This window comes from Cricetulus griseus, chromosome 2 (genome assembly GCF_003668045.3).
Source record: "Cricetulus griseus strain 17A/GY chromosome 2, alternate assembly CriGri-PICRH-1.0, whole genome shotgun sequence".
Lineage (NCBI taxonomy): Eukaryota > Metazoa > Chordata > Mammalia > Rodentia > Cricetidae > Cricetulus > Cricetulus griseus.
In genome coordinates, this window is record NC_048595.1 from 362,502,245 (window position 1) to 362,528,111 (window position 25,867).

General features: G+C 39.9%; 1 protein-coding gene across 1 annotated transcript in view; it reads left to right on the top strand.

Moving 5' to 3' along the window:
* The window catches only part of Sema5a (semaphorin 5A), a 263,102-nt gene that overhangs the window by 46,700 nt on the left and 190,535 nt on the right, over nt 1–25,867 (top strand). Inside the window, exon 3 of the mRNA XM_035439159.1 lies at nt 12,318–12,363. Coding sequence (XP_035295050.1) covers nt 12,318–12,363 — 46 coding nt within the window. The remainder of the gene's footprint in view (nt 1–12,317; nt 12,364–25,867) is intronic.

Below are 25,867 nucleotides of genomic sequence, written 5' to 3' on the forward strand. Positions count from 1 at the left end.
GCTTACTAAGCCCAGTTCCTTTGGAAGAGAACAGACCAGTGCCTGAGTCACCCTGGTGGGCAGTGTCAGGTGGTATCCAGAATGAACACAGACAGAATGCAGTACTCTCGGTGACACCTGAATTTCAGAGAAGCAAACCATGATGTTTTATAGTAAACATGCTTTGCTAGCCTGGAGACTCTAAAGACACAGGGTGTATCTCCCATTCTAGAACAATGTTTAGTACATTGTCTGTACTTGATAAATGAGGAAGGAAGAAATGGGCTGGGCTTCCCAAACTGTGACCCAGAGCCTGCTTCTGAGTGTCATTTTCTTTATCTTTAAAGTTGATATAATAGTTTCACCCCGTCCAGCTGTTGTGAAGATTAAGGAAATAGTCCATGACATACTGTTGCCACAGTAACACACTGCCAGCAAACCCACAGTGTGACGAAGCTTGCACTTTCCTGATGAATCCATGTTCATGCACATACACATGTCAGGCAGGTAAGGAGTGCGGCAGGAATCTTGTATTCATCTAGGAAATTTGGTGGGATTAGGCTCAGCACATTTGAGAGGTAGTCTGACCCCTTATAAAACTATAAAAAATAGCCCAGCCCTCGGGTTCTTTTCGGGAAGGCATGACCTAGCAAGACAAGTTTGGATAACATGTGCGTCTTTTTGTCTTTTTCAGAAACCAGTAATGGTTTAAAAATACAAGCTGTGGAAAAAAAATAGAACAGGTCTCTTTATTTTGTTCATAGTTGGCACTAGGTATTTTGAGACCATTTCCAGGCCAGTTTCTCTTTCTATCAGTGTTGCTTCATGTCCCCCAGAGTGAAGCTGGTTAAAGATGCTTAGCACTCTTTGGTAAGGAGAGCTTATGGTGTAAGGGAAGAAAAAATACCTCTTCAGGTTATTTGTGCTTCTGCAGTACCTAAAGTGATTTGAATCGAAATCCATGCAATTTCTAGAAGGGTTCACTCCTTTACCATTTCAAAGTGTATGGTGATGACTTTCACATGAATTTAAACATATTGGTGTTCAAATCCTGCTTTGCTCCTGCTCCTTGAAAATGTAATAATGTTCATGTTTACAGCCACAACACTTGGCCATCTTCCTTTTAAGGGACACAAGGAAATCAACACTCACAGAGACAGCTGCTATCCACCTTTCAGTTATTTGCTTGTGGTATTTGACTCCCATGCATTTCCACTCTTGGGATAATATGCTTCAAGCGACTGTGTACTTCTTGTCACAATACCCACCTACATCAGTTGCATGGAATGAAAGACGAAAAGAAAATCAAAGCAAAAGAACACGCGATTGCTTAGGGTTTTGTGTGGGTAATTGTGAAAATGAATGACAGTGACAATACTTCAGAAGCTACAAGCCTCAGTTTGCTGTGGATGGAATCGTAGCGACAGATGTATGAGAGAGAGAGACAACATTTTTATTTTTGCAAATGAGTTCTTGTGCCTCAGATTCAATCTTAGGGATGGCAAGCGATGGTCCCGAGTCACAGGGATCTGTGCCATGTGTTGAATTTGAACGACGATTGCAAATGACAACTAACTTGGTGCACGCAGCATGATGTGTGGAAGCAGTCATTTGCAAGTGAGCTACATTTAATAATACAAAATGCTGGGCCCTTGTCACGAAAGAGAGCCTCATTAAAGTGCCCAAAGTGTCTTTGCCAAAGAACAACAGGGAAGAATTTGAGGTTTCCTTTGGGGGATATTTGGACATTTGTCTTCAAAGTGACTTTTTAAATGAAAGCACAGTTCCATACGTATCCAGATGTCTTTTCTTTAAATTGCTTGTTTCCTGTGCTGTCATTTATTTTCTTTTCATATTTAATTTCTGACTCTCTTATTCTTCATCGACAGTTTTCTATGTGATGGGCATATTTGTAGCCTGTGGTGTTTTACTCGGGAAAGACCCTGTTACTGCTCACAGGCCAACCCACAGTCTAGATGACTCAACCATCCGTGTTTATATGTGGGTCAGATAATGATCATGATTTAACGATTGAGTTTAGTGATTTACTTTTATGGAAATATCTGGTTTTAATTTTATCAGAGATCTTGCACAAAATGGTGACACTATGACTATGCCAAGTAGACAGATACTGGGTATGTATGAGTCAGGACCAGCCAAGAATGCCACAGCCTACGGAGATGACCTCAGTGTAGGTCCATCCGTAGCTGTGCACCGGACTGATGTAGCACCCCTGCTAGTGCTACATATTTTACACACTTGCTCCATCATTCCAACCACTGCATCATCTCATCATTCTCACCAGCAAACATTTTCCTGTGTAGCAGGTGATATGTCCTTATATTCCTGCAAGGAAACAGTGTAGATTAAAATCAGCCTGGCTTTTTGTTTTGTTTCATAGGTTTTTTTTTTTTTTTTAATAAGAGAACTAAATAGGTATTACTTTAGTTTTAAAAAAACCAAGTGCTTCCAACACAGGGCTCAGTTTTCTTCAGAAATCACAGTGAGCGAAGTTGTTGAACAATTTCCGTGTACTTTTTTTAACCCTTTCCTTATGTTTAACTGTGTAAACCTGAGGATTAAAGCAAGGAAAGAGTTACACACTTTCCTTGCTGTTGAATTTCAGACCTGCTGAAAATCTTAAAGGCGTTCAAATTCTGGGTTTGCATGGGACACTTATAGATTCATGCCTTGGGCATCACAGACCACCAAGTTAGTTCTTCCCTGTGTGTGGCTGGGGAGACATGAAAGAGCAGTTTTATAAGTTGTTCTTTGAAGCAAGAAAACAATGTATATAGTTGGTTGAACTGCATGTTCCTAGACAGTGGCTACCTTGTAGTTCCTACAAGGCTGAGCAGTTCCTTTGATGGTTTGCCTTGAGTTGGTTCTGGCTTGTTCGAATAGGAAGCCAGGACTCTGGAGTTGCTTTTCCCTAATGACCTCACCATGAATTGTTTGGAAAGAGCTCCTGTTCTCCTGAGACTGTGCTAAATAAGAAGCCAGGCTTCTGTTGAATTAAAACAAGTTTTTCCCTCACAAAGAAAATATTCTACTGCTTAAAATCAAGGTATGTGTGTGTGTGTGGGGGGGTATTTTAGATTCAGATAAACTTTACTTTTCCAAAATTGCCGCCTAATGCCTTTCTCAACTTTTCAGGTAGCAATGATCCCTGATTGCTTTGAAATTTTATGCAAGATTTAACCTGTTGGAAGCACAGATGCCATTAACAGAAAACCTAGAAATGCTTATAGGATCAATAGTTCAGCTTCCAGCAGCAGAATCACTTCCTGCTTTTGAAGGAAGCATTTTAGTCAGGCTTATGAAACTAAAGGTAAAATGTGCCAAGAGGGTGAAATCAGTGATTGGGCATGAATCCAAGAAGCAGAGGTGCTACCATGCAAGGAAACCTGAGGGGAGGGGATGACTGTGAGGATGCTGTGTTCACATTAATTATGACTTAGGAGAAGCAAGATGGAAAGAGGGACAATGCCGCTCATTCCTACCCTTTTTTTGTTATATGACCCCACCTGAACCTTTACTTTTGAACTTAATTGCATTTATTCCCTATCTTTTTCTTCCTTGGAGCTGGTATTACGTGCATTGGGGCTTAAGATGCTTTACTTCATTAACAAGGTTTAAGATGATCCATCATTTAATTCTTAGGTTGAACTAATAGAGGGTCTGTCTCCACTTGGCTGCACACAGGTGCTCCATTGCACCAAGTTCTGAAAACTTCTATCTAGGTGATATTAGTAAGATGCAGTTGTCTAAATGACAGCTTGTGTAGACTTATCTACAGAGTAGAATATTTTGGATTACTACCAGTTCTCTTAGTCTTTAGTTACATTTTGCTGTTGAGGGTTTAAGACCATGCAGGTGGCTAAAATTAATTTATTTTTGTACTGTTGAGGCCAGCAGAGGATTTAGTTTTCAGGGTGACTTGAGCTTGAGATAAGTGGGATAATTAATTCTTTGTACTAGGGACCTAACTCTGGGTTATTAAACCAAGAGTCACCACACGGGCATTCCCTCCCCACTGTAGTTTCTTACTCGAAGATAGGAGCAAATGAAAGAGTCAAGGTCTTGAAGAATTTAAAGAAAAGAAAGTTTTTTGTTTGTTTGTTTAAAGAGACAGGTTTTGTAAGAAATATCAGATTTGAAACTTTTCTACCAAAAACGCATGTGTGGGACAAGAAATTAAAATCGTTTTTATATCCCCCACTTTGTCAGATTTCTATTCAAATGTTTTAATCATCCCCACCCAGTAAAACCCTTGTTTCCATCTCTGTTCTAGGAATTCAATGGTTTGGACTAGTGACTCTGTTCTCCTTGGAGCAATGACTCCTTTCCCTTTCCTCCTCCATTTCCTATGTGCCTGTTTCTTTCACCAAAGCCTGATTGAGCATGATTGTGAGGTAGGACCCCATCCAATGGGGAAAAGATACAGTCACTATCTGAGCTAGAATAAAAAAAAAAATTGTACTTCCTGTTCCCTGTCATGGTGTGTGTTCACTGTTCCCGAGCACACTCTCCTGACAAAGAGTAATTTTTGTCTTGTCCAGATCAAGCAAACAAACAGACAGAAAAACCAACAAACCAGCCAGCTAAACCAACAAACTTTAATTATATACCTTTGCACCTATTCCTTTCTTTTTCTGCATAATCTGTTTGATTGATTAACTTCACCTGTAGACTCATGATTTTTATAAATGACTCTTCCTAAAGATGCCCAGCTTTGATTTCTGGACACTCTTCCCTCTCTCTCTCCCTCCTTCCTTCCCCCTGTCTCTTCCCTGCTCCCCTGTGCGCTCTCTCTCTGTCTCTGTCTCTCTCTCTCTCTCTCTCTCTCTCTCTCTGTCTCTCTCTCTCTCTCTCTCTCTCTCTCTCTCTCTGTTTGTCTGTCTTCTGACTTGATTATCCTTCATCCAGTATTTACTAAATATCAGTGTACCAAAAGATAAATTCCTCCAAGACTCAGCCTCCTCTGAATTAGTCCCGGCTCTATGAATTCATGCGGCCTATCAGAATGTGCTTAGACAAGTTATGTCTGTTTTAAGAAAGATTTCTAACTATTCGTTCTTTTTGCACCTTCTATTATTTTGTTACTTCTTTCTGGTGTGTGTGTTTGCATGTGAACATATGTGAGTTGTATGTGAGGCCCAGTTAATTTTTATGGATCATTTGTGTTTCATACTGCATACCTACCATTGGTCTTCAGCTTCAAGCCACTGCACATTTTTAAAACTTCACATCTATTAATACAACTGAAAATCTGGGCATCTTGTCAAATAACACAGCATCAAGCCATGCACTGGTGTGTCACTGACAGCCTTTCCAAGGAAAATGTGCTGTTGCCAACACAGATCTTGACCTGGGTCCAGGCCAGGAGAAGTTTCAGTTAACAGTAGCTTCTCAGACTTTACTGGTATTTCTATTGTTTATAGGACATGCATTTGGTCTTCAAATTGTTCCATGGTCAACCTCAGTCTAAACTTTTGATAAACAGCAAACGTTTCATGCACCCATTGTTAGTCTGTTTTCTATGTATGCGTCTGCAGTTCAGTCTCCATTTTGCTTAGTGGAATTCCCATGTCTTCTTCCCTCACTCACTGTCTTCTCAGTTACAAGCCAACTTCTGCCTTAACACATTAAATAAGAATTTAGACGGTTTTTTCTTTGCCTTTATAGTCATATTCATCAGAGGCCAATTGAGTTATTCTAGAAGAATGCCATCTTAAAACACCTGTGTCTTTCATAATTAATGGAGGTCACAGTTACATTTTACGGTGTCTCTAGATGAAATGAGTCGTTCAGTTAATATGCTCCTGCTGGCTCAACCTTTTCTTTAACGGCCTTTGAATCGCAGTACTTTACATGATGACCCCATTCAACTTCATCTTTTGGGGACTGCACTATTTCCTCAGAGAATGGATTGTTGTGTTTCATGATTTGTTGCTAATTTGTTCCACTGGGTGATGAGATGTGGCCCAATGATGAGTTTTCAGTCCTAGAGTCAATAAGATAAAAGCTCCAGTAGCGACAAAGAAAACTTGTTTGGACATCTAGTTGGGGGAAAGGATGGGCAGGCTTTGGCTTTGCTGTTTACCATCTGTCAAAGGCAATGGCTTTGTGATTTGAGTTAGTCATCTGCATCTATGGACTCCTCCAACAATATTACTTATAAACTGATCTGGTTTACTGCATTTCAATGTGCAATATCTAATTTTATTCCAAGACCTTGGGAGTAAATGTCTAATTTTACTCTGGAAATACCATCCTTTTATCTAGTATGGCCATAAAAACCAAACCAAGTTTACCACTTAGCAAACTGGGGCTTCTTATTTCTATCATGAGTAGAAAATATAGAACTAAAGTTCCCTTAAACTGTGTCACCACACACAGGACAGTCTAACATCTTCATCTTTTGTGCCAATGCTCATCTCCCTTGAAGAACAACCGAGGTCTTCATTACTGTCCGTTTACATCTAGAGTTGTTATGAAGATCAATGGAGATACTTAAAGCCCTGAGCTTCTCACAAATTGCCCCATTAGAGAAACAGATGCTAAGAGCAACATTTGGTTAGCATCCCTGCTTGGCTGGGAGCCCAACACATTACTCTTTCGTGTTGGAAAGGTTGGTGGCCTTTCTCCTGGACCTCACATATATTGTTTTCCCACCTCTGTGCTCACACAATTGCAAGATGAAGTGTGTGCCTCCTCGGCAGTGCCCTGGAGAACAGCCTTTTGCAGGGGACATAGATCTTACTTTGTGGTGTGAGTGGCCCAACATCTGGGAGTATCAATTTTTTATTCCTTTTAGAAGATTTTCTTTCTTTTCGTAGCCTTTAACTTCATAGGTCACTGACCTAAACTGTAATAGATCAAGCTGTCTTGAGAGATTTAAGGTCCTTCTTGATGCTTAGTGGGATTGGAATTTTGTGCAGCCAAAAGCATAGACTTAAGTCTATGCTTGAAGAAAAGTAGTTTGAGAAAGAGGCTGGAGGTTAGCAGGGTCCAAAGTGTTTATTTCAGATCCTTTGGTCCAGGGGGAAGGGATTAAAGGAATCCCATCAGCACTTCACTTGGGAGTTGTCTGATGAAATGTCTTTCAAATAATTGGGCATTGTTGTTGAAGAGCACTAAAATTCGCAAAGATACATATTTGCAGGATAGAAAGAACCATCACAGTATTTGAGTAATTACTTGGATTTCCTATAATCCATTATTTATTAAACAAACATTTAAAAGCAACTACTACACTGTGCCTTTCAGACAAACAACAACAAAAAGCACAATAAAAGAAATAGACCCTACCAAAATGCAATCAACTAACATACAAATATATATTTAAGTAGATAATGGTAATATGCAAGGCTACACATAATTCAGGTAACATCAGTTTCAAATTCTCAATGTCGGGTTGTATTTTGTTTTTTGTTTTTTTTATCAAGAATATAGTTTACAGTTGGTTATCCAGTAGCAAATGGTCATCCCTGAAAACATACATATAAATAGCATTATACAGACTAAGCAGGTTATGGTTATATTTAGGGGTACGCATACACACACAGACACCAACAACAACAGCAACCACAACAATAATTTGTGAAATTAGTGAAAAAGAGACCATACAGATTTTAAAGGGAGAAAAGATGGCTATAATGGGAAGATTTGGAGGGAGGAAAGAGAAAGGGGGTAATGTTATAATTATATTACCATTTCAAACACAAAAGAAAACACTATGGATTATAAATATTGTCATTAGTACTTATTAAGTGAACTTATGCAAATAAAGGCATCTTCCCTGTTTTAGATCATAAGGTTCAATAATATCTGATAATATTATTTTTAAATGTTGGTTTAGGGAAATATAACCATTTAAACTAGTCAGAAGTTACTGAAATTTGTTTGATATATTTAGTTTTAATTTTATTTTTGTTAGATAGATGTTGGCTACCTTCCCACCATTGCTTTATAACAAACTGCTTGAAATCATTAATATAGTTTAAGGACAATTCTCCTTTGGCTCACAACTTCAGAACTTTCAGCTGTGCCCATTTTCACCTTTTGTGTTGGTGGAGGTTGTAGTAGATACTTCTGTACCTTGTTGGTTGGGAAACAAAGGGACAGAGAATTGAAGCTGGCCAGTGTCCTAGTAGCTCCTTCAATGGCACACCCACAGTGGCCTAACTTTTTACTGCATGACCACATTCCCTAACAGTTCCTCTATTTCACAATTGTGCCACAGCTGGTGACCATGGCTTCAGCACATGGGCCCAGGAATAAACTTCCTGTCCCAATTACAGAGATGTTCATACAACTCTGTGACCCCTTAACTCAGTCACTTCAATAGTTGTTTAGTTACTAATTTTATTTAATTAGTGTGTGTGTGTGTGTGTATGTGTGTGTGTATGTATGTATGTGTGTGTGTAATGTGTGTATGTGCGAGTATGTAAGGCCAGAAACTGATAGGAAGTTATTTTTAGTTACTTTCCAATTCATTTTTTGAGATTATGCATCTCGCTGAGCTTAGAGCTCACCAATTGGCTAGACTGATGAATGAGTTCTAGGAATCCCATCTCCAAACTCCTCCCCTTCCCGTACCAACTGAAAGCTGTAGAAATACAGTCCCACACCCAGGTCCCTGCATGACTGCTGGGAATCTGAACCCAGGTCTTCATGCTTGTGCACTTTAACAGACACTTTGTCCATCCTATACCTATGCACTATGGTTCCTTTTAATAAAAAGAATGTGATTTAGGAATAAAGAAACACACGCACACAAATCAGCAACAGCAGTAACAATTAAAGGAAAAAACACAAATCAGAAAGAAAACAAGGGGGATATATAAGGGGAGGTTGGGATGGAGGGAAGGGAAAGGTGAAAAGGTGCAGCTATAGTTTAATCTAAAAAAAAAAAGTAACATCTAAAGATTGTCAATTATTTGAGTTTGTTGGCAGATTGTATACTTCTACTTTCCTGTTTTGTAAGTGTAGAGCCTGGTCCTTCATGAAATGAAACGTAGGCAGGTAGTTTAGAGAAGAATTCAAGAAAATAATGAAGGTAGAGAGAGGCTCCATGTAATCAAATCAGTCAGGCCAACTTGTTCTCTTTCAATGGGGAGACATATGTCACAGCCAGACCATAGTCACAGAGGTGAAGGTCGATGGTCTAGAAGTAATGCATTTATGAGCAGCACTGGGGCCTGATCATCTTACAGTGATGTGTCAATGTGTCCGTGGGTGTGAATTGGAGATGAGAATTGACTACATCCTAAGGGCTGCTACTTTGGTCTCTGTTTGGTGTAGGTAAAATGAGGAAGAGGAACTTGGATGGTTGATTGTCAAGGCCACCAGACACAGATATAAATAAAGATGGGGTCTTTCTCTGACTCTCTACCACCTTGAGCCATTTGTACTGCATCTCTCCATTTGCAGAACACCTCTCCTCTACAAATTAGAGGTGTTTATCCCTTAGTGGCTTGCTTCCAGAAAATTTGTAGTCAATGGGTACCTTTTAGATTGAAAATGAGTTAAAAATCATCAGTGCTCATGTTATAACTCAGGATGTACCCAAGGACAAGTCATTTCTTCCTCAATGAATTCTCGGAACAGCAGAGTAGAGGTGGTGATGATGATGGGACTTACAGGGACTGTGGGGTTGTTCCTAGGAGACATCATCTCCTCTCTGCCCCTACTTACATCACTTTCTGAGTGCCTCTACCATATAAATTTATTATCTAGGAGATGGTTGGGAGGGAGCCATAGTCATCAGGCACTTTGAAAGAAAATACATACTGAAATTGGCAGTATCTGAAGGGAGTTGGGCTAAGTTTAAAGACTACCAACAGGTGAGAAGCAAGGGAAACACTGGTTAGAAATTTGAATTTGTTTGGAGTAATATGGGTGATCATCTTATGTTGGGTGTCTTCTGATATGGAAAACACTGAAAACTAGAACCAGAGACTGTAGTGAGTCATCCTGGTACTCCTCTCATCCCTACCTCAAATAGAGAAAGGCTTTGGACTTTTCTTCCCAGCCATAATGCCCAAAACTTCAGATTATCAGATGGGCACCGCCATCTGCATTTTTCCCTGGCCCAAGGATATGTGTCACTTTTTCTTTGGGTATGGGGCTATTTTCGGGAACATCCTCTGAGATCAGTACTGCACTATGAACATGAAGATGTCTGTGTACATGATGATCCTCACAATATTACTAATACTTGAAGATACTTACTTGAAATTATTTCTTAAAATGACTGCTAAGTTGACAAAAGAAAAAAAAGAAAAAAAACTTGGTGAGTCTCAGACCAATGGCAAGAGAATACCACTGCCCTTCTGACCAACAACTCAGCAGGGAGCCAGGCAGAGAAGACTGTTGGCTTTGCCAGTCCTCTGCCTTTGATCCCCCTCCATTTCCCTGCACAGTGGGACATATGCTGAGAACTTTGATGCTTTGAAAACTATTAATCACTTTCATAACCAGATTAGACATTTGGACGGCCAACTGTATGCTTACAAAGGATCAGTCGTGGTTTCTTGTTTTATGTCTGGGCTTAAAACTTCCCAAGTGTAGGACTGAAGATGATTATTGACTTCATTTTATAGGCAAGGAGACTGGAGCAGTCATTCAGTTTTGTTGGCAAGTTTGATTGATCGCAGTGTAAGCATTCCTAAAGCACAGGTTACTTCAGTAATAGAAGGGAAGCCTTCTTCAGCCAGAGCACCAATTGAGAGATCCTGTTCGGCAGAGAGTGGGAGTGCTTAGAGAGGCCAGAGGTGTGGTACGGCTGGGCCTTGCCTAAAATTCTCATCTAAAATCCTCAACTCTGTGTAGATTCCCAACTTCCTTCCGAGGACTGTTGTCCTGCTGTCACTGTCACTACATGAGATCATATGCTTGGCATATCTGAATGTTTCCATAGTCCTTTTCCTTTTACACATATGCAGGATGTCTTCATTGCCCCCTTCATAGGACATTCCTTTTGGTCTCTGGTCTCTTCATAGCACATACATGGTGTTCCCTGTCTTCAAAAATGTTCAAGTCTGATGTTGCTTATGGGCGCATAAACTACCCAAGGTTTCTAGAACTTTCTTCCACAGCATATCTAGAGAAAAATAGTGAACAGGCTACTGTTGTGTTTTGAAGAACAGTTTTCAGAAACCATTTGAAAACCCTGGTAGCAGTCAGTGACTCGTGTGTGGCACTCATGACAGTAGCCCAAGCCCCTGCTTCCCCCAGTACCTATGTAACTGGATGCCTTCCTCCTCAGTGTTCTGTCTACCTGTCTCTATGTACAGTTTCAGGAGCAGTCCTCTCAAAATACCCATGACCTTCTTTGGCTGGTACTTGTCTTCGTTTCTGGAGTGTTGTATCTATTTCTTATAGCTTGTATTTACATGACACTCTTCCCTCCCAACAGCGAATGTTGTTTCTTATTTTTCTCTTCATGCCACAGAAGCAACCTTAAACCAAGCTGTCATTACACATCTTTGTCCTTTGACTTCTCTGAGTCTTCTTGACCTTTTACATCTTAAGGGGGACTTTCCTTTGTGTTCTGTTTTCTCCTGAGCTATGCTTGGGTTGACAATCTTTTCTCCTCATGATGGTTTGACTGCCTCAGTGCCTCCTCTTCCTGATACTGTTGAGGCTCTCATGATTTTATCTGGAGGCACCACTTGTTATAGAGGCCAATCAATTGTTGTCCAAAAACTGCAAATCCAGAGGCTACGGTACCTCATATGGCTGTTGTCCTTTGTCTGTGCTCTGCTGTGTCCCTTGCACATTCCTTATTGAAATTGGTACTTCTCTTGTCTCCGATTTCTATATCACATATGAACTGCAAAGCTGATGGAACTATGGGCAGTATCCGTTTCCTTGGGCAAATTGATAAGTTTGTGCCTTTAAGCTGAACCCAACCAGCAAAGCAGATGCTGGGGAACAGATAGGAGTCAGAGTCTAAGAAGAAAACCCAGTAAATGCTGTTGAGAGGTGAGAGTAGACCCTGGAAGGAGAGCTGGGTCTCATCTTCCTTACAGTAAACTTATCTTCAGAATCAAGTACCCACGTCTTCCTCCTAATTCACATCAACTCTAGCAGGCAATGGGGGCATGCATCTGTCTCTCACATACACACTGCTCAGTCCACTGCCCTCTCAGCAGTCTCAGACGCACATCTCTTGAGAAGTCAGAGAGTTGTTTCCCATGTCGGTAACAGGATGGTGTTTTGTCCCCCATATTGTTACCTTTTTTTTAACCTGTCATTCTCATGATACTCACAGACTTTGACTTTTGGGACCTATTAAAGGTAACCTGTCCTCTATTTCTATTTTGCAGAAACTATCTCTTCAGACTACAGCTTGAGGATCTGTCTCTCATCCAGGTAGGTGCAATTTATTTTTCTTAACCTTTTGTTTTCTACCTCAAGGAACTGAAGGAAGATGCATGCAAAGTTGTTAATCACAGTGAATAGGGTTCATTTTCTCAGTGGTCAGGCATCAGGACTCCCAGTTGCCTTGCTTGGTGTGGTCACCACCTCTAATTTCCAAGTAGCCATTTTCTCCTGCATGTGGGCTTCTCACTCCCTGGACATCATCCTGACTTTCTCTTCATTAGATGATAACAGCACAAGGCACATCCCTCGAGTTCTAGAAGCCTCTCTTCCCTCTAGTTAGAGCAGGTATTGACTGCTCAGCTTGATGTGTCTAGCTATCATGTCCTTATGCAACACCTTTTTGCCATTGTTTATCATTACATAACTACAAATGCACAGCTTAAAAGCCACGTAATGTGAAGAGAAAATATTAACTACTAAAAAGGAAATTTATTTCTGTTGTCACTTGGAGAACCGAGCTTGATGTCCTTGTGCTTGGGTGTTTATTTTAGTGACAGATCTAATCACCAAAGCTTCTTTTCTCCCTCCAGTCTCTTAGGAAATTGTGCCAGGCATGGTCTTCTAGAAAGGAAAATGAGGGAGATACACACAACTCCCCTAGCAGTGTTCTGTGGCTTCCTGAATACTGTGTTTTAATCCCTGGGATTTGCATCGTTTGAAAAAAGAGGCTTGAAACAATTTTAGCAATACTCTAGCATCATAGGCTCTAAGGAGTTACTGGAGAGAAGTCGATCCTTTCCATCTATAATGTTGGTTCTTGTGAACATTCCAAAACAGATCTATCTTTCATTTTGCCAGAATCTTAAAATATGACAACTCCATAGCAGCTGATATCGCTAACCTTATCCCTGGACTTGCCACTCAGATCCAGGCTTATCAGAAATTATCAGTTTCTTCATTGACAAAATGGAAAGTTACCTTACCCATGTGCTATCTGGGCAAGAATGACGGAAATCATTGGAAGAAGGGGAGCACTGCTGTTATCCCACAGTTGTGTGTAGCTTTTGATTTTTAAGTGGTAACAATGGATAAATTGTTACAAAAGTTTTATAGTGCTGGATAGCAAATTGCCTGCGCACAGCAGCTTAGTATATAACTTTGGCTGAGCTGATAGGCTGTTAAAGTTGTGAGGTTATTAATAAGGAAACCAGAATGATCAGCAAGCTATAGGCACTTCTTAAGTTAAACAAAACAGTCGCAGAAATACAGGGACTGAAGGATATCTCCAATATATAGATCTAAAAATGAAAAGTTCAAAGTAGCAGAGAATAGAATGGTGGCTCCTGAAGGCTAGGGGGAGATACAGAAGGAGTTGGAAAGACTTTGGCCATAGAGTGCACACTTCCAGGTAGACAGCAGGAATGGCTAAAGAGACACATCATGCAGCTTGATAACTGAAGTTTTCATAGCTGTACTGTGTACTTTAAAATTGTTGAAAACAGATTTTTAACTGTTCTATCCACAGAATCATAATAAATGTGTCAGATAATACCAGATTATGTAGCTTGGAGCTGTTCCCCAATGTGTACACATATAATAAAATCATGTTTTATTCATATACATATACATATATAACATATATATATACATATATATATATATAATTTTATTTTTTTACTGAAAACCAAGTGACAATTTACAACAAGAATTTAAACAGAATTTTTTAAGTATTATCAATAATCTTATGTCTATTTCTATTCTCATGGCATCCTACAGTATCTAGATTCTCATCTGTGAAACATGGGCCATGAGCTGGGGAAGTGGCTCATTCACACCTGCATCCAATTGCAGAGCCAGTGTGTTAAGGCAGGGTTGTGGTTTGCACTTGTAATCTCAATGGTAGGGAAGTGGTGTCAGGTGGAGGGATCGCAGGGCCTGGGCTTGCTGCCTAGAAAGTCTAGGCTACTTGACAAATTCCAGACCAGTAGAGATCCTGCCGCCAGTTAAAAATAAAAGGTGAATTCTGCTTGTGGTGGTCCCCTGTCTTCCACATGCGTACACACGCATGAAACCATGGACTCTCACAGAATTGTATATCTGCCCAGGCATGAATATGTATAAACATGCTAGCACAGGTGTGCAGTTGTGTGCAGAGAAACATTCAAGAAACAAACGCATTTGTTCATTTATTTCCTCCTTTCCTGGCTCTCGGTTTTAGGAGTTCTGGAAACATTAAATTCCAGCAAAGTGAGCACAACTACCAACAGAGGCCCCCACTGTGGGAAGCCAGTATTTATTAGGGAAGTGATGATTCTAAGATGGAGAAAGGGTGATGTTCCATCAGATTGAAGGAGCTAGTTTTAGAAAGGAAGGAGGTGGTGGAAGACAGATGACGATCTGTCAGGGCACAGGAACCATCTGGGAGTGGGCTCCCTGCAGAAATGGAGAAATTGATTGCCAGGAGATGGTTAGAGTAGCAGACTATTGAACATTGAATCAGATAAGAATTCTTGAGCATATGTTGGTATTAAAATTTAAAAAATGAGACAAAAAAGCAGCTAAAATATTGATGGGAAATCTAATAGAAAATTAGGATTTAGCAACTGTCACACTGAAAATTCCATGACATAAACATAATCCTTGGGTGGTAAATGTATCAATGGGATTTGATGACAACCAGGACATTGACATTTTCAAGTCATTTGTCAAGATAATAGTTATTAATTGCGTGGAAAACTTGCACCTTGACACTAAAGAACACTACTAAGAACCTATAACCAAGCAGTGTATCATGACTTCAATAATAATGGACCAAGTGTCTATGATTTTTTTATACTGAGGATGCAGCAGGGTTTCCATGACAACCCACCAAAAATTATAACCAATCTCATCATATAGAAGCATTACTCAAGCCCAGATAAACATCTTACAAAAATCAGGTTTTGACCTTTTAGATACTACAGTCATGTGGTGTATATGTGTCTGAACAAAGAGTTTCTTCACCCAAAAAGAGAACATATAAATATGTCTATCAAGTGAATTCTTAGTCCAAACTGATTCTTAAAACATACATTTTCATGCCATAAGTGACAGCTTTGAGACAACTCAAAAACTTGAAGGTCAGTAGATAAGATAGAATCTTATTGTTTTATAATTATACAAATGTTATTCTCTTAATTTTTAAAATTTTAATGGCAAGTGTTATGGAAGAGAATACCCATATTCTTTGGAAAACCGTAACAAAATGTGTAGGGTTGCTATGATTTGAATATGATGAGCCCTCTGTAGACTTATGTGTCTGGACACTTGTCCTCAGTTGGTGGTTCTGTTTGTGAAAGTTGTGCAATATTTAGAGGTGCGGCCTTGTCAGAGGAAGAAAGCCACAACAATGAGCTAGAGGGTGTAGGTGGGGGTGGGGCTTTTAAAGCCAGCTCAACTTTCTGTTTACTTTCTGCTTTTTGACTGTGGGTGCTGCATGAACTGCAGACCTCCTGGTCCTGCCACCAAGGCTTCCCTGCCATGGTCCATGAGGGAATGAATGTGGTCCTTTGAACTGTGAGCCAGAATAAAGCCTTTCTCACTTAAATTTCATCTTGTTAGGTATTTTATCACAGCAAAATGAAAAGTAACTAATCAAGGGATAAAAGAGCATTTCATTTGTAAGTTACTCTTGAGGGACTTAAGTGGTATGTATGCAGTTTCTGCAAACACGTACAAAGTGAATACTTTCATAATGTAATAATGGGGAAGTTGGGATAAAAATCATAAGTGTTCTTAAGATTTCTTGACTCTATGTCATAATAAATGCTGAGAGCTCCAGGCATGTAGTTACTGTTAAACTGAGAGCAGAATGTTACAAGGGCCAGCAGACTAATTGTCTTTCCAGCCATCACTTCCTTTTGCCAGGACTACCTTTGCCAGGGTCGCATAGATGTTGCCTACAGCAGTGAAAAGTCTTCCTGAAAAAGTAGAGCTTTTTATTCTTGTCACCTGCAGCACTTTCAGTCTGCTCACACAGACTGGGGAAGACAGTGACATCGGAATGGTGTTTTTCACAGAGCTGCTCTGATAACAGGAGCCTCCATCTACCCCCAGTAGCTCATGCCACACAGTGAAATTCTCTTATAATGTGTCTATGCCACAGGACAGTGGCCTGTTGTTTATTTAGTGTTACTAGAGATAAAGCTAATAATTCTTTTCAACACTTATTTGTTTCTCGTGTGTCCCCAAGAAACAGGTCTTGTTGAATTCTATGAATATTTTATTCTTATTTAAATGACTATTTCCAAGGGTGAAAAAATAATAATGGAATAAACACTGGCAAACAAAGGGCTGCACTGTTCTTATGAATGGGTCATCTGAGAAGTCTGAGGATAGCTCAGCCCATAAAGGCACTTGCCGATGGACCCAAATTCCTGAGTTTGATCTCAGGAATCACTTGGCAAATCTACACACACACACACACACACACACACACACACACACACACACACACAGACACACACTAACCCAATATTGCCATTCTAACATTATAGGAAGTGACTCATATTCCGAATTCATGTTGTAAGTATTGAGGCTTGCTTACATTTTGTGTCTCTAGCCTACTTCAACTGAACTGGCCATGTTTGGGCGCTCGGTGCTCTTGTTGGACAGTGCAGTTGTGAGGAAGGATATTTATAACTTCTGTGATTTTGGTTACTTTATACAAAGATTATTTTCTGCTAGGGGATAACAGGATTGAATTCTATGCCTCAGGTTAATCGTTTTTTCCATCTCCTCTCCAAAGATTTAAAAAGTCAGCACTATAAAAACAGAGAACTGAGACCATAGAGGACACCAAATTTGAAAGGAAAAGAAAAGTCAAGGTCAAGGGGATTCTGATAAAGTTGGCTCCTCTGCAGCCTCTATGCATGACCCGGCAGGGCTTCGCTGTTGCTCCCTTTGCTAGACATCATGGCCTCCTTCACATGGCTGGTTTCTTACTCATCTCTCCCATTACCTTCAACACTTCTACCTTTTCTGATGGTGTCAAGCTGCTTCTTGGTTCCCCAAACACTAGTGTTTCCCACATTCATGTAACTTTCCTTGCAACCCTCTCTTGACTTCACCTTCTTCATGGACAAAAATAATTGGATCTTCCATCCTCACTTCAGTCATTTGCTTTGGATTCCATCATCCTAAGTGTTGCTTCAGCTTTCTGTCCCAGCTAGTCATGAAGCCCTTGAGCCCAAAATAAATGCATAGATGCTATATTAGTTATAAAGCTGTTGGCCAGTGGCTTGGGCTTCTTATTGTTTAGCTCCATCTTAATTATTAACCCATAACTACTAATTTATGCATATCTACATGGCCTTATCTTACCAGAGAATGCCTGTCCTCCTGGTCTTCACATGGCAAATCCATCTGTCTACATTTCCCAGAATTCTCCTCATCTCCTAGTCTCGTCCATCTTCCTGCCTTACTGGCAAGCATTGTTTTATCCATCAACCAATAAAAGAAACATGTATGCCGAAGGACATTCCCCCATCACCTAGGAAAGGCTGGCTGGTGGCCTTAAGGGTGTCTTAGAACTATAGCTTTTCTTTCTCATCAGTATTCACTCATCATGTGGCAATCATTCTGGGCTTTATTTCTTTCAGTATACTTATTCACTATGTTAGGATACCAGACAGCATCTAAACCACTATCACACATGTTCTAACCTCTTGACATGCAGTGTGTTTCATTCTTTCTTTACATTTATTTAAGTTACATTTATTTACAATGTGTACAGGGTAGGGGTATTTGCTTACATACTATGACTTATGGGGATATCGGAACGAAATCCCAGGAAGTCAGTTCTCCTCCTTTGATGTTTGGGTCCTAGGGATAGAAGTCAATCCTCAGAGATGGTTGCAAGCCCTGATCCATTTTGCCAGTTCCTTCTTTGTCTTTTTAAAGTTCATATTACTGAGTTATAAGGTAGACTCAGAAATACTCCTAAATCACACTTGAAAATGTCCTCTCTCAGCTCTGTGGCTATCTCAGGACTAGGGTGAACAGGCTCTGAAATGTTCTCCCTGACACAAGGCTCCTGCAGTCTCTATGCTTTCCCCTCTTCTATACAGTTCCTCTATCTCAGATTCCAGTCAAGTCTTGACATTGGATAAGCATCAATGCTGAACCAGCATCTGTGGAAGGATGTTCCTCTCCTCCTCTCTTGAGTGAGTTTCACAGAGTTCAAGAAACTCCAGCAGGGGCAGGGTGTTCTGTACTGTATGGTGTCAGGCAAACATGATTATTTGCCGTGAGATATTTTTACATCGTGTGAAGGTGTATTGCTGTGATTGGTGTAATAAAAATCTCAATGACCAATAGCTAGGAATGAGGTATAGGCAGGATTTCTGGGGAGAGAAAGGAATAGGCACACAAGAGAAGCCAGGAGACATGGAGAGGACATAGGAGGGGCAAGGTGGAAGAGAGGAAACACCATGTGATAGAACGTAGATTTATATAAATGGGTTAATTTAAGTTATAAGAACTAGTGAGGAACATGTCTAAGCAAGAGGTGAAGATTTCATAATTAATTATTTGGAAGCTAGTTAGAAAAAGACTCATTACAGTTATAGGTATTGATCTAGCTTTGTGGACCCCTGATGAAATTCTAAGTATTCTGTGGGATTGTTACACCGAGAAACCTCTTTATGAGCTCATATTTCCTCAGAGACCTGATGCCAGGGTCTGGACCAGGGATCTGGAACAGAGTAAACAAATACTGCCAATTGGAGGACACTTCTGCCTCATTGCACCAGTTAACAGAGGTATCAGCAATGAAGTCTTTGAAAACCATTAGTAGAGATGGGGATACAGTCACTCCTTTACATACTCTGAGTGAATATGGTGTGTTTGATGAAATCTTCACTGTTGACACAGGAATATCCATCCATATATACATATATATGCCTAGAAGTTGCTTCATGTGGATTGTTTGCTATTAGTTCAAGCATACATACTTTAATATACAAAGAGAAGCAACCAAGAGCTGTTTTTAATCACAGAAATTAAACCTGTTTTTCACAGTGACTTGAGAATCCAGCATTAGTGTTATATCCCTTACAGGTCACCTGTTCAACCTAGATATGGTGGCAGATGTCCTGGCATGCTGTTATTCAGCCATGCTTGTTGAAGACCAGTCATTCCCTGGCATTGGAAGAGTCTAGCATTATATGCTTCTGTCTCTTCCACTTTGTGTTGTCATAAGAGATTTAATATTATATCATCATGTTTATTCTTGCCTCAATGATGACATTTGTTTTAGGGGAAGAACTGCTTCAGAAAAATAGAAAAATGCAGCTTCCCTGAGAACTGAATATCTATATTTGCCAGTCTGGAATTTTGCCACCACAGCCTGTGGTGGAGTCCCATTGGACAGGTCCAAAAGACTACAAAGGGAAAGATCAGTTCACCCCTCATCATCTTCAGGGAAATAGCTCAAAATCTGTTTTTGTGACCTTGGTTTCCAAAAGAAACAAATTCCCTGGCTGTTTCTCACAACATCAAGGATAGGCAGAAAACCAGAAATCTGTGTGTTGTCTCACCACTGGCCTCTTATGACTTCTAATGTCTGATCTCTCTCACTCCAAAGTCACTATGGGCAGAAAACATTGTCAGAAGCTATGGCAGGTGTTCACTTCTTTTTCTGTGTATCTGTGATTGGAAATTGACTTTCAACTTGTGTCAATATCTAAGCCAGCTGAGGTATTTGACAATGTCTAGGATCACTCTTCCTGGTCATGATTGTCTAAATCATGCTCTGCATAGAGCAGTGCCGCCCCACCCATCAAAGCATTCTTTCATTCTGCGTGGCTCACCGCCGACACTGCACCCCTTGGCTGCTACCTCAGTTATCACATGTTTTGAATATGCCAGATTTCTGATCCATCAATCAATGACTATTACTTCATTGCATCTAGAAGATTTATGGTCGTCTGGGAAATTCATCTTTTTAGATTTTCTTTATATATACAATCCAAGACATGTTTAAACCCTTGGTGACCATGCCTAAAGAATCTCTTGTGATTCTTTGGGTTTAAATTGCCTCCTTTTATAAATATGAGAGTAGATTTTAAAATGAATTAAGTCAATTTATAACATGCACTCTAATGGGTCATAATATTCTGATATAACTACCCTCCACCGGGAAGCTCTAGAATCTAAAGAATGATTAACTAATTAATAATTTAGAATAATTATTGCAAAGAGATAGTCACATTGATTAATTTTTTAAATTATGTTTTGTATTTATTGAGTTGGGAGAGTTTGATCTCCCCCATGGCTGGAGAAATCATGATTCAAAAGCATCATCTCCCATTTGTCTTTCTTTACTACATGTTCTTAAAAATCATACTTTTCTGGAAGCAGAAGGATTTGATTACATCCTTGCAAAGGTCATTTGCATATCATTAGCATGGAATCTTGGCTATCTGAGGCTACTAATCAGAGGGCTTGAGCAGTCCCAGCATAGATCATGAGTGCCTGAAGAACTTACGTTTTCATCTTTCAACAATGTGTTTTATTCTCATTCCTGAGTGAGACCAAGTTTTCAATGGATATTTCCTGACTGACTAGAGAGCTGAGTGAATGCAATGTGAGTTAGGGTCCTATGCTTTTGCTGTTGTTGCCTCACGTTCTCACACAGTGTTTGGTTGATGAGTTTCTTTGAGCTCTCTTCCATGATAGAGACTCAGAAGAAGACCTTGGCCAGCAGCCTGGAATCCAAGTGGCCCCTCCTTCCTTATCTGCTCCTAGTCTCTTTTGTCTTGCTCACTGGTCAGGATTCCTGCCAAACACTATGCATTTACCAGTTTGTTCAAATACTTTCATCCCCCTCCCTTTGTGGCTTCTTGGAAGATTTGCCTTTGAGTAAGTGTGCTTCACACGGAGTCTAGCTTTCACCAGTTCCAGAATATGCTCACCAAGTTGGGTAAACTCCCATGAACAGACAACCTCTACCCCCTCACTCACTGAATACACATAAGATGCATTGCCCCATGTCTGACATCCCAGGGCAGGCTTTGTGGAGCTGTTTCATGTTGCCATTTGGGAGCACCATGAGTTTTAGTTGATAGTGACACCATCCTCATCCTACCTTTTTCAGAGTAGCCTGGAAGAGTGAACAGATATTTGCATGAGTGTCCTTTCTCAATCAAATTCCACTGGCTGTAACTCAGCCCCATGTTCTGAAACAGTTGCAAGGCAGGCTGGGAAATGTCACTTCTCTAACTGGCTAAGATGAACAGAAAATGCAGGCATCACACATGAACAGGGAATAACAACAGAGCTAGGAGAACAAGGTAGACCCCAAGAATGTCTTTCTGTATTCCATTCCTCCAAAATACCTACCTGTTTTAATTTTTGTACTGTATACAAACAGATTTATTCATGCCTCAGATATTTTCTGAATAATATGCATGATACTCTGATCAAGCCACTTAACCTCTCTGGACCTCAATTTTGTCTAGTCTATTTTGAAGACAAGATTCAAGAATTGTGGATTATCCCTGAAGTCCTTGTCAGAATTGGAATTTTAAGCATCTTGCTTACTTTTCCTTCAGTCATTGCTTCAATGGCCCCTGCTTCTGTATCTTTTAGAAAAGTGGTCCCTATATTAACTCAGTGTGGTGTTTATTTGGTGGAGTTTTAATGTTGTAATCCATGGTGAAATGATAATGCCAATAACAACACTAAGAAATTATTTAACAACACCACACATTTATTGCACCCCTCCCCTGCATTCAGCTGTTAGAAAGCAATGTCTCGGGTGTAGAAAATCACTAAGGTTTGGGTGCAATTTAAAATCATTGACTAGTTCAGGCTCAGGGCACAGGTAGCTCGATTCATATGTGGTCGAGCTCAGTTTCAGCCAGGGTGTGGAAGACTTTAGCAGAAAGTGGCTGCTCCATCTCTACTTAGCATTTTACTCACTGGAACTGTCTGTGATACTACCTATATTGACCCTTGTTTTATAAATGACTACAGATGTTATTTTGTAACGTCATTTAGACTGTAGTTTAAGGTAAGGTTCACTGGAGCCCTGGCTACCACAAGGATTCACAATGTGCGGTCTGTTGAAAGTAAGGGTTCAGGAGGTGGGAACTGGAGAAGACTGCCAAGAAAAGAACAGGCCAAACTGCTCTCGGAGCTGGAGCTCACCATTGGTCATATCACACAGAGAATTAAGTATCCAGAATCTTCCCAAGGTTCATGCTATTGAGGCAAAGAGGATAGCCATTTAGCCCCAGTTCCTGATGCCCTCTAATTAACCCTACTTCCTGCATTGTTTGGAGACATATTGACACAAATTTCCAGTGCCCTGACTCTTACCAGACAAGAGTGGCTCCCCAGAAAAGGAGGAGTCTCAGCCAATGACAGGGTGCCAACTCATCCAGTATGATGGATACTGCTCAGAGTTTTCAGGAATATTATTTAAATTTGTTCAGTATTCTAGACCCTGAGGACACAGTCACCTGTGCTCAAAACAACAAACACACAAAAGAATAAAACTGCCCACATCAAAACAAGGAAGGGAGGGAGAAGGGAACTGGGATCATCATGTAATTCAATCTTGTTTATAATTCAAATATATAAAAAAATAAGTGAAGTCAATGAAGTGTTTTGATGTCTTTGTTTCTGACCATTTTTGAATTTCTGATTTTCAAGAAGTCTCAAATAAACAAATAAGCAAATGAATAGATAGATAAGTTGAATATATGTGAATGTTTTAGTTTCATGAAATGAGGTCAGGAAATGTCTATAAGCCAATAGAAAACACTGCCTGACAATCCCCAGGCAGTAGATAGAGGGTTGATTCAGTTATCTGAATGCATTTCTGCTTCAGTTTTAGAAATGACCCTGTACCTGATATAACTGCTAAAGGGTGTGCAGGCTTGGACTTCTCTACCCTGATTCCATTTCCTTTGTTTGTCCTGCCCCTCCCCAAATGCTGACACTGATAGATAAACTGACACATAAGGAAACTTCATTGTTTCCAACTTAAATAATGTACATCTTATATGTGTATGAAACTATATATTGTGGAAGCTAGAGGTTTCCTGTTGCCTAGAGGGTAGTTAAAAAATGAAAAGGAAGCCCCAGAGAAAAATAAATGAAAAAATATGGGTCCCATGGTCCTCACATTCTTTAGAGTGAATGAATTGAAACTCTTCATCTGATGACTGAGAACACATGAGTCATTGGTCATCCTATATTTACTCAGAACTATGATAGAAGTGGACAGAGAGCAACTGTGGACACAACTGTACTGGGCACTGTTCTTTCTTAGGTCATCTGTCAAATAGGTCTTCTGCCATATGTTCTATTGATGCTTTAAGACTATTCAGACTATTTCTTTATTGGATAAAAATTCTAGGTCTGTTTACACCAACTCTCACTGTCTTAAGCGCTATCAGCCTTTCCCCAAGTGTTCTGGCTAGTTTGATGTCAGCTTGACTCAAGCTACTGTCATCTGAAAGGAGGGAACCCCAATTAAGAAAATGCTTCTATAAGACCAGCTGTAGGGCATTTCTTAATTAATGACTGATAGGGGAGGGCCCAGGCCATTGTGGGTGGTGCATTCCTAGGCTGGTGGTCCTACATTCTACAAGAAAGCAGCTTGATCAAGGAATGGTGAGCAATCTAATAAGCAGCCCTCCTCCATGGCCACTGCATCAACTCCTGCCTCCAGATTCTTGCCTTCACTGCTATTGATGATGAACTCTTCTGTGGAACTGTGAGTGAAATCCACCCTTTCCTCCCCAGGTTGTTTCTGATCTTGGTGTTTCATCACAAGAATAGTAATCCTAACTAAGACACTGAGTAATAATACCGCATGATGTTATATGGTTTGAGTGAGCAATTTAACTTTTTATTTTAATAAAGTCATATTCAACTTTTAGACATACTCAGCTTTTCTGTAGGTATACTTTAGAAAACACACAGAGAAGTTTGAATGGAGAAATTCCTTACTGAGAGTAGTGTACTCTGTCCAAACATGGACATAAATATTTAGAGGGTTTTATATTAAAGTTTGGAGTACTTACATAGCTCTTCACTAAAATAATCTCAATCACTATTTGAAGAGATGGCTAAATTTAAAATATATATATATGATTTTCAATAAAATATATCTATGATTGAAGATAGTGCAAAAAATGTGTGACCACTCAGCAAGTAGTTTAATTCTGAATCATCTAGGAACATAGGAAAGGGAACATGTTTACATATGTTTACATATAGACATATGTGAATGTATATCCTTCAAGAAGTCTTCACATTTTGAGTATATACACTATACATGTAGAAAGAGAAGGGGGTGTTGGCTAGCCAGCTAGATAGATGATAGACAGATAGATGATGTGAAGATTTTCAAGAACAGAAAGCATCCTCTCTTTGTAAATGGAATGCAGAAAATTGTAAACTAAAATGCATTAAGAATGCTAGATAACAGCTAGAGATAATTACTTCAGAAGACAGAGAAACAGCATAAAGAATACACAGTGGCACAAATTAAAAGCCCTGCATTGCATGGCATTCAGCAAAGTGCTCCAGCTATTCAGTGCAAGATGGAAGATGGAATGTCAGGGAGTACTGTGGCTCTCACCAGATGTGTCATGTTGGAGCAATAGAAAAGATTTAAAGGTCATTACCTTACTGAGGGAACTAAAAACGGAATAAAACTATTGAGTTTTCTTAGACGCTAAGCCTTGATGAGCCTGCTGCCTCTGACAAAGCGAAACCATATAGTGACAGGGGCAGTAAGGTAAAGTTGTACACCAGAATCTCAATTCATCATGAACACATGATGTCACTTTCTTGTAATAAGTACCAAACTCTGAAATGATGAGTGCTCAGCTGTAGAATTTCTAGTCTAAAACAGGGTAAAATTAGTTAGCCATGTTACTGAGATTCTGAAAATATACATTGTAAGCATATTCTTGATTGAAAACTGAAAAGCCAGACCTTAGGAACTAGGGTGAATGAAAAGCATTACTAACATGCCTTCTCCCCATGAAATACATTTTGAATCACCCAGTGAGTGCCTGACCTGCACATGACAAATCCTGCAAGTACATGCTTTCCCACATGTACACAATCATAGCAAGTTTAGCTCATAAATTCGTCATAGCAAGTGATTAGCAGAAGCACTGACAGAATAGTGCAGTTGTCTCGCTAGATCACCCAAAGGCTACAGTATTTGCTGTATGGACATTAAGAGCTGACTTTGGAACCCCAGGCCCCACACAAGAGTTGGGCTTGTGCATGTGCTCATGATCCCAATACTTATAGTTGAGACAGGGAGAACCCAGGTCAACCAAGCTTAGAAAACAAAATAATAATAATACAACATGGTGAAAAGTGATGGAGTAGGGTATCCGATAGTGGGTTCTGTCGTCTAAGAGCATATCAAGTTCTATTCCCCTGCACTCCCTCACACACATGGATACATCACACACTAGTCTACATACACACCCAGATGAGAATCTATACAATTGTAAGGATATGCAGTGACAAAAGC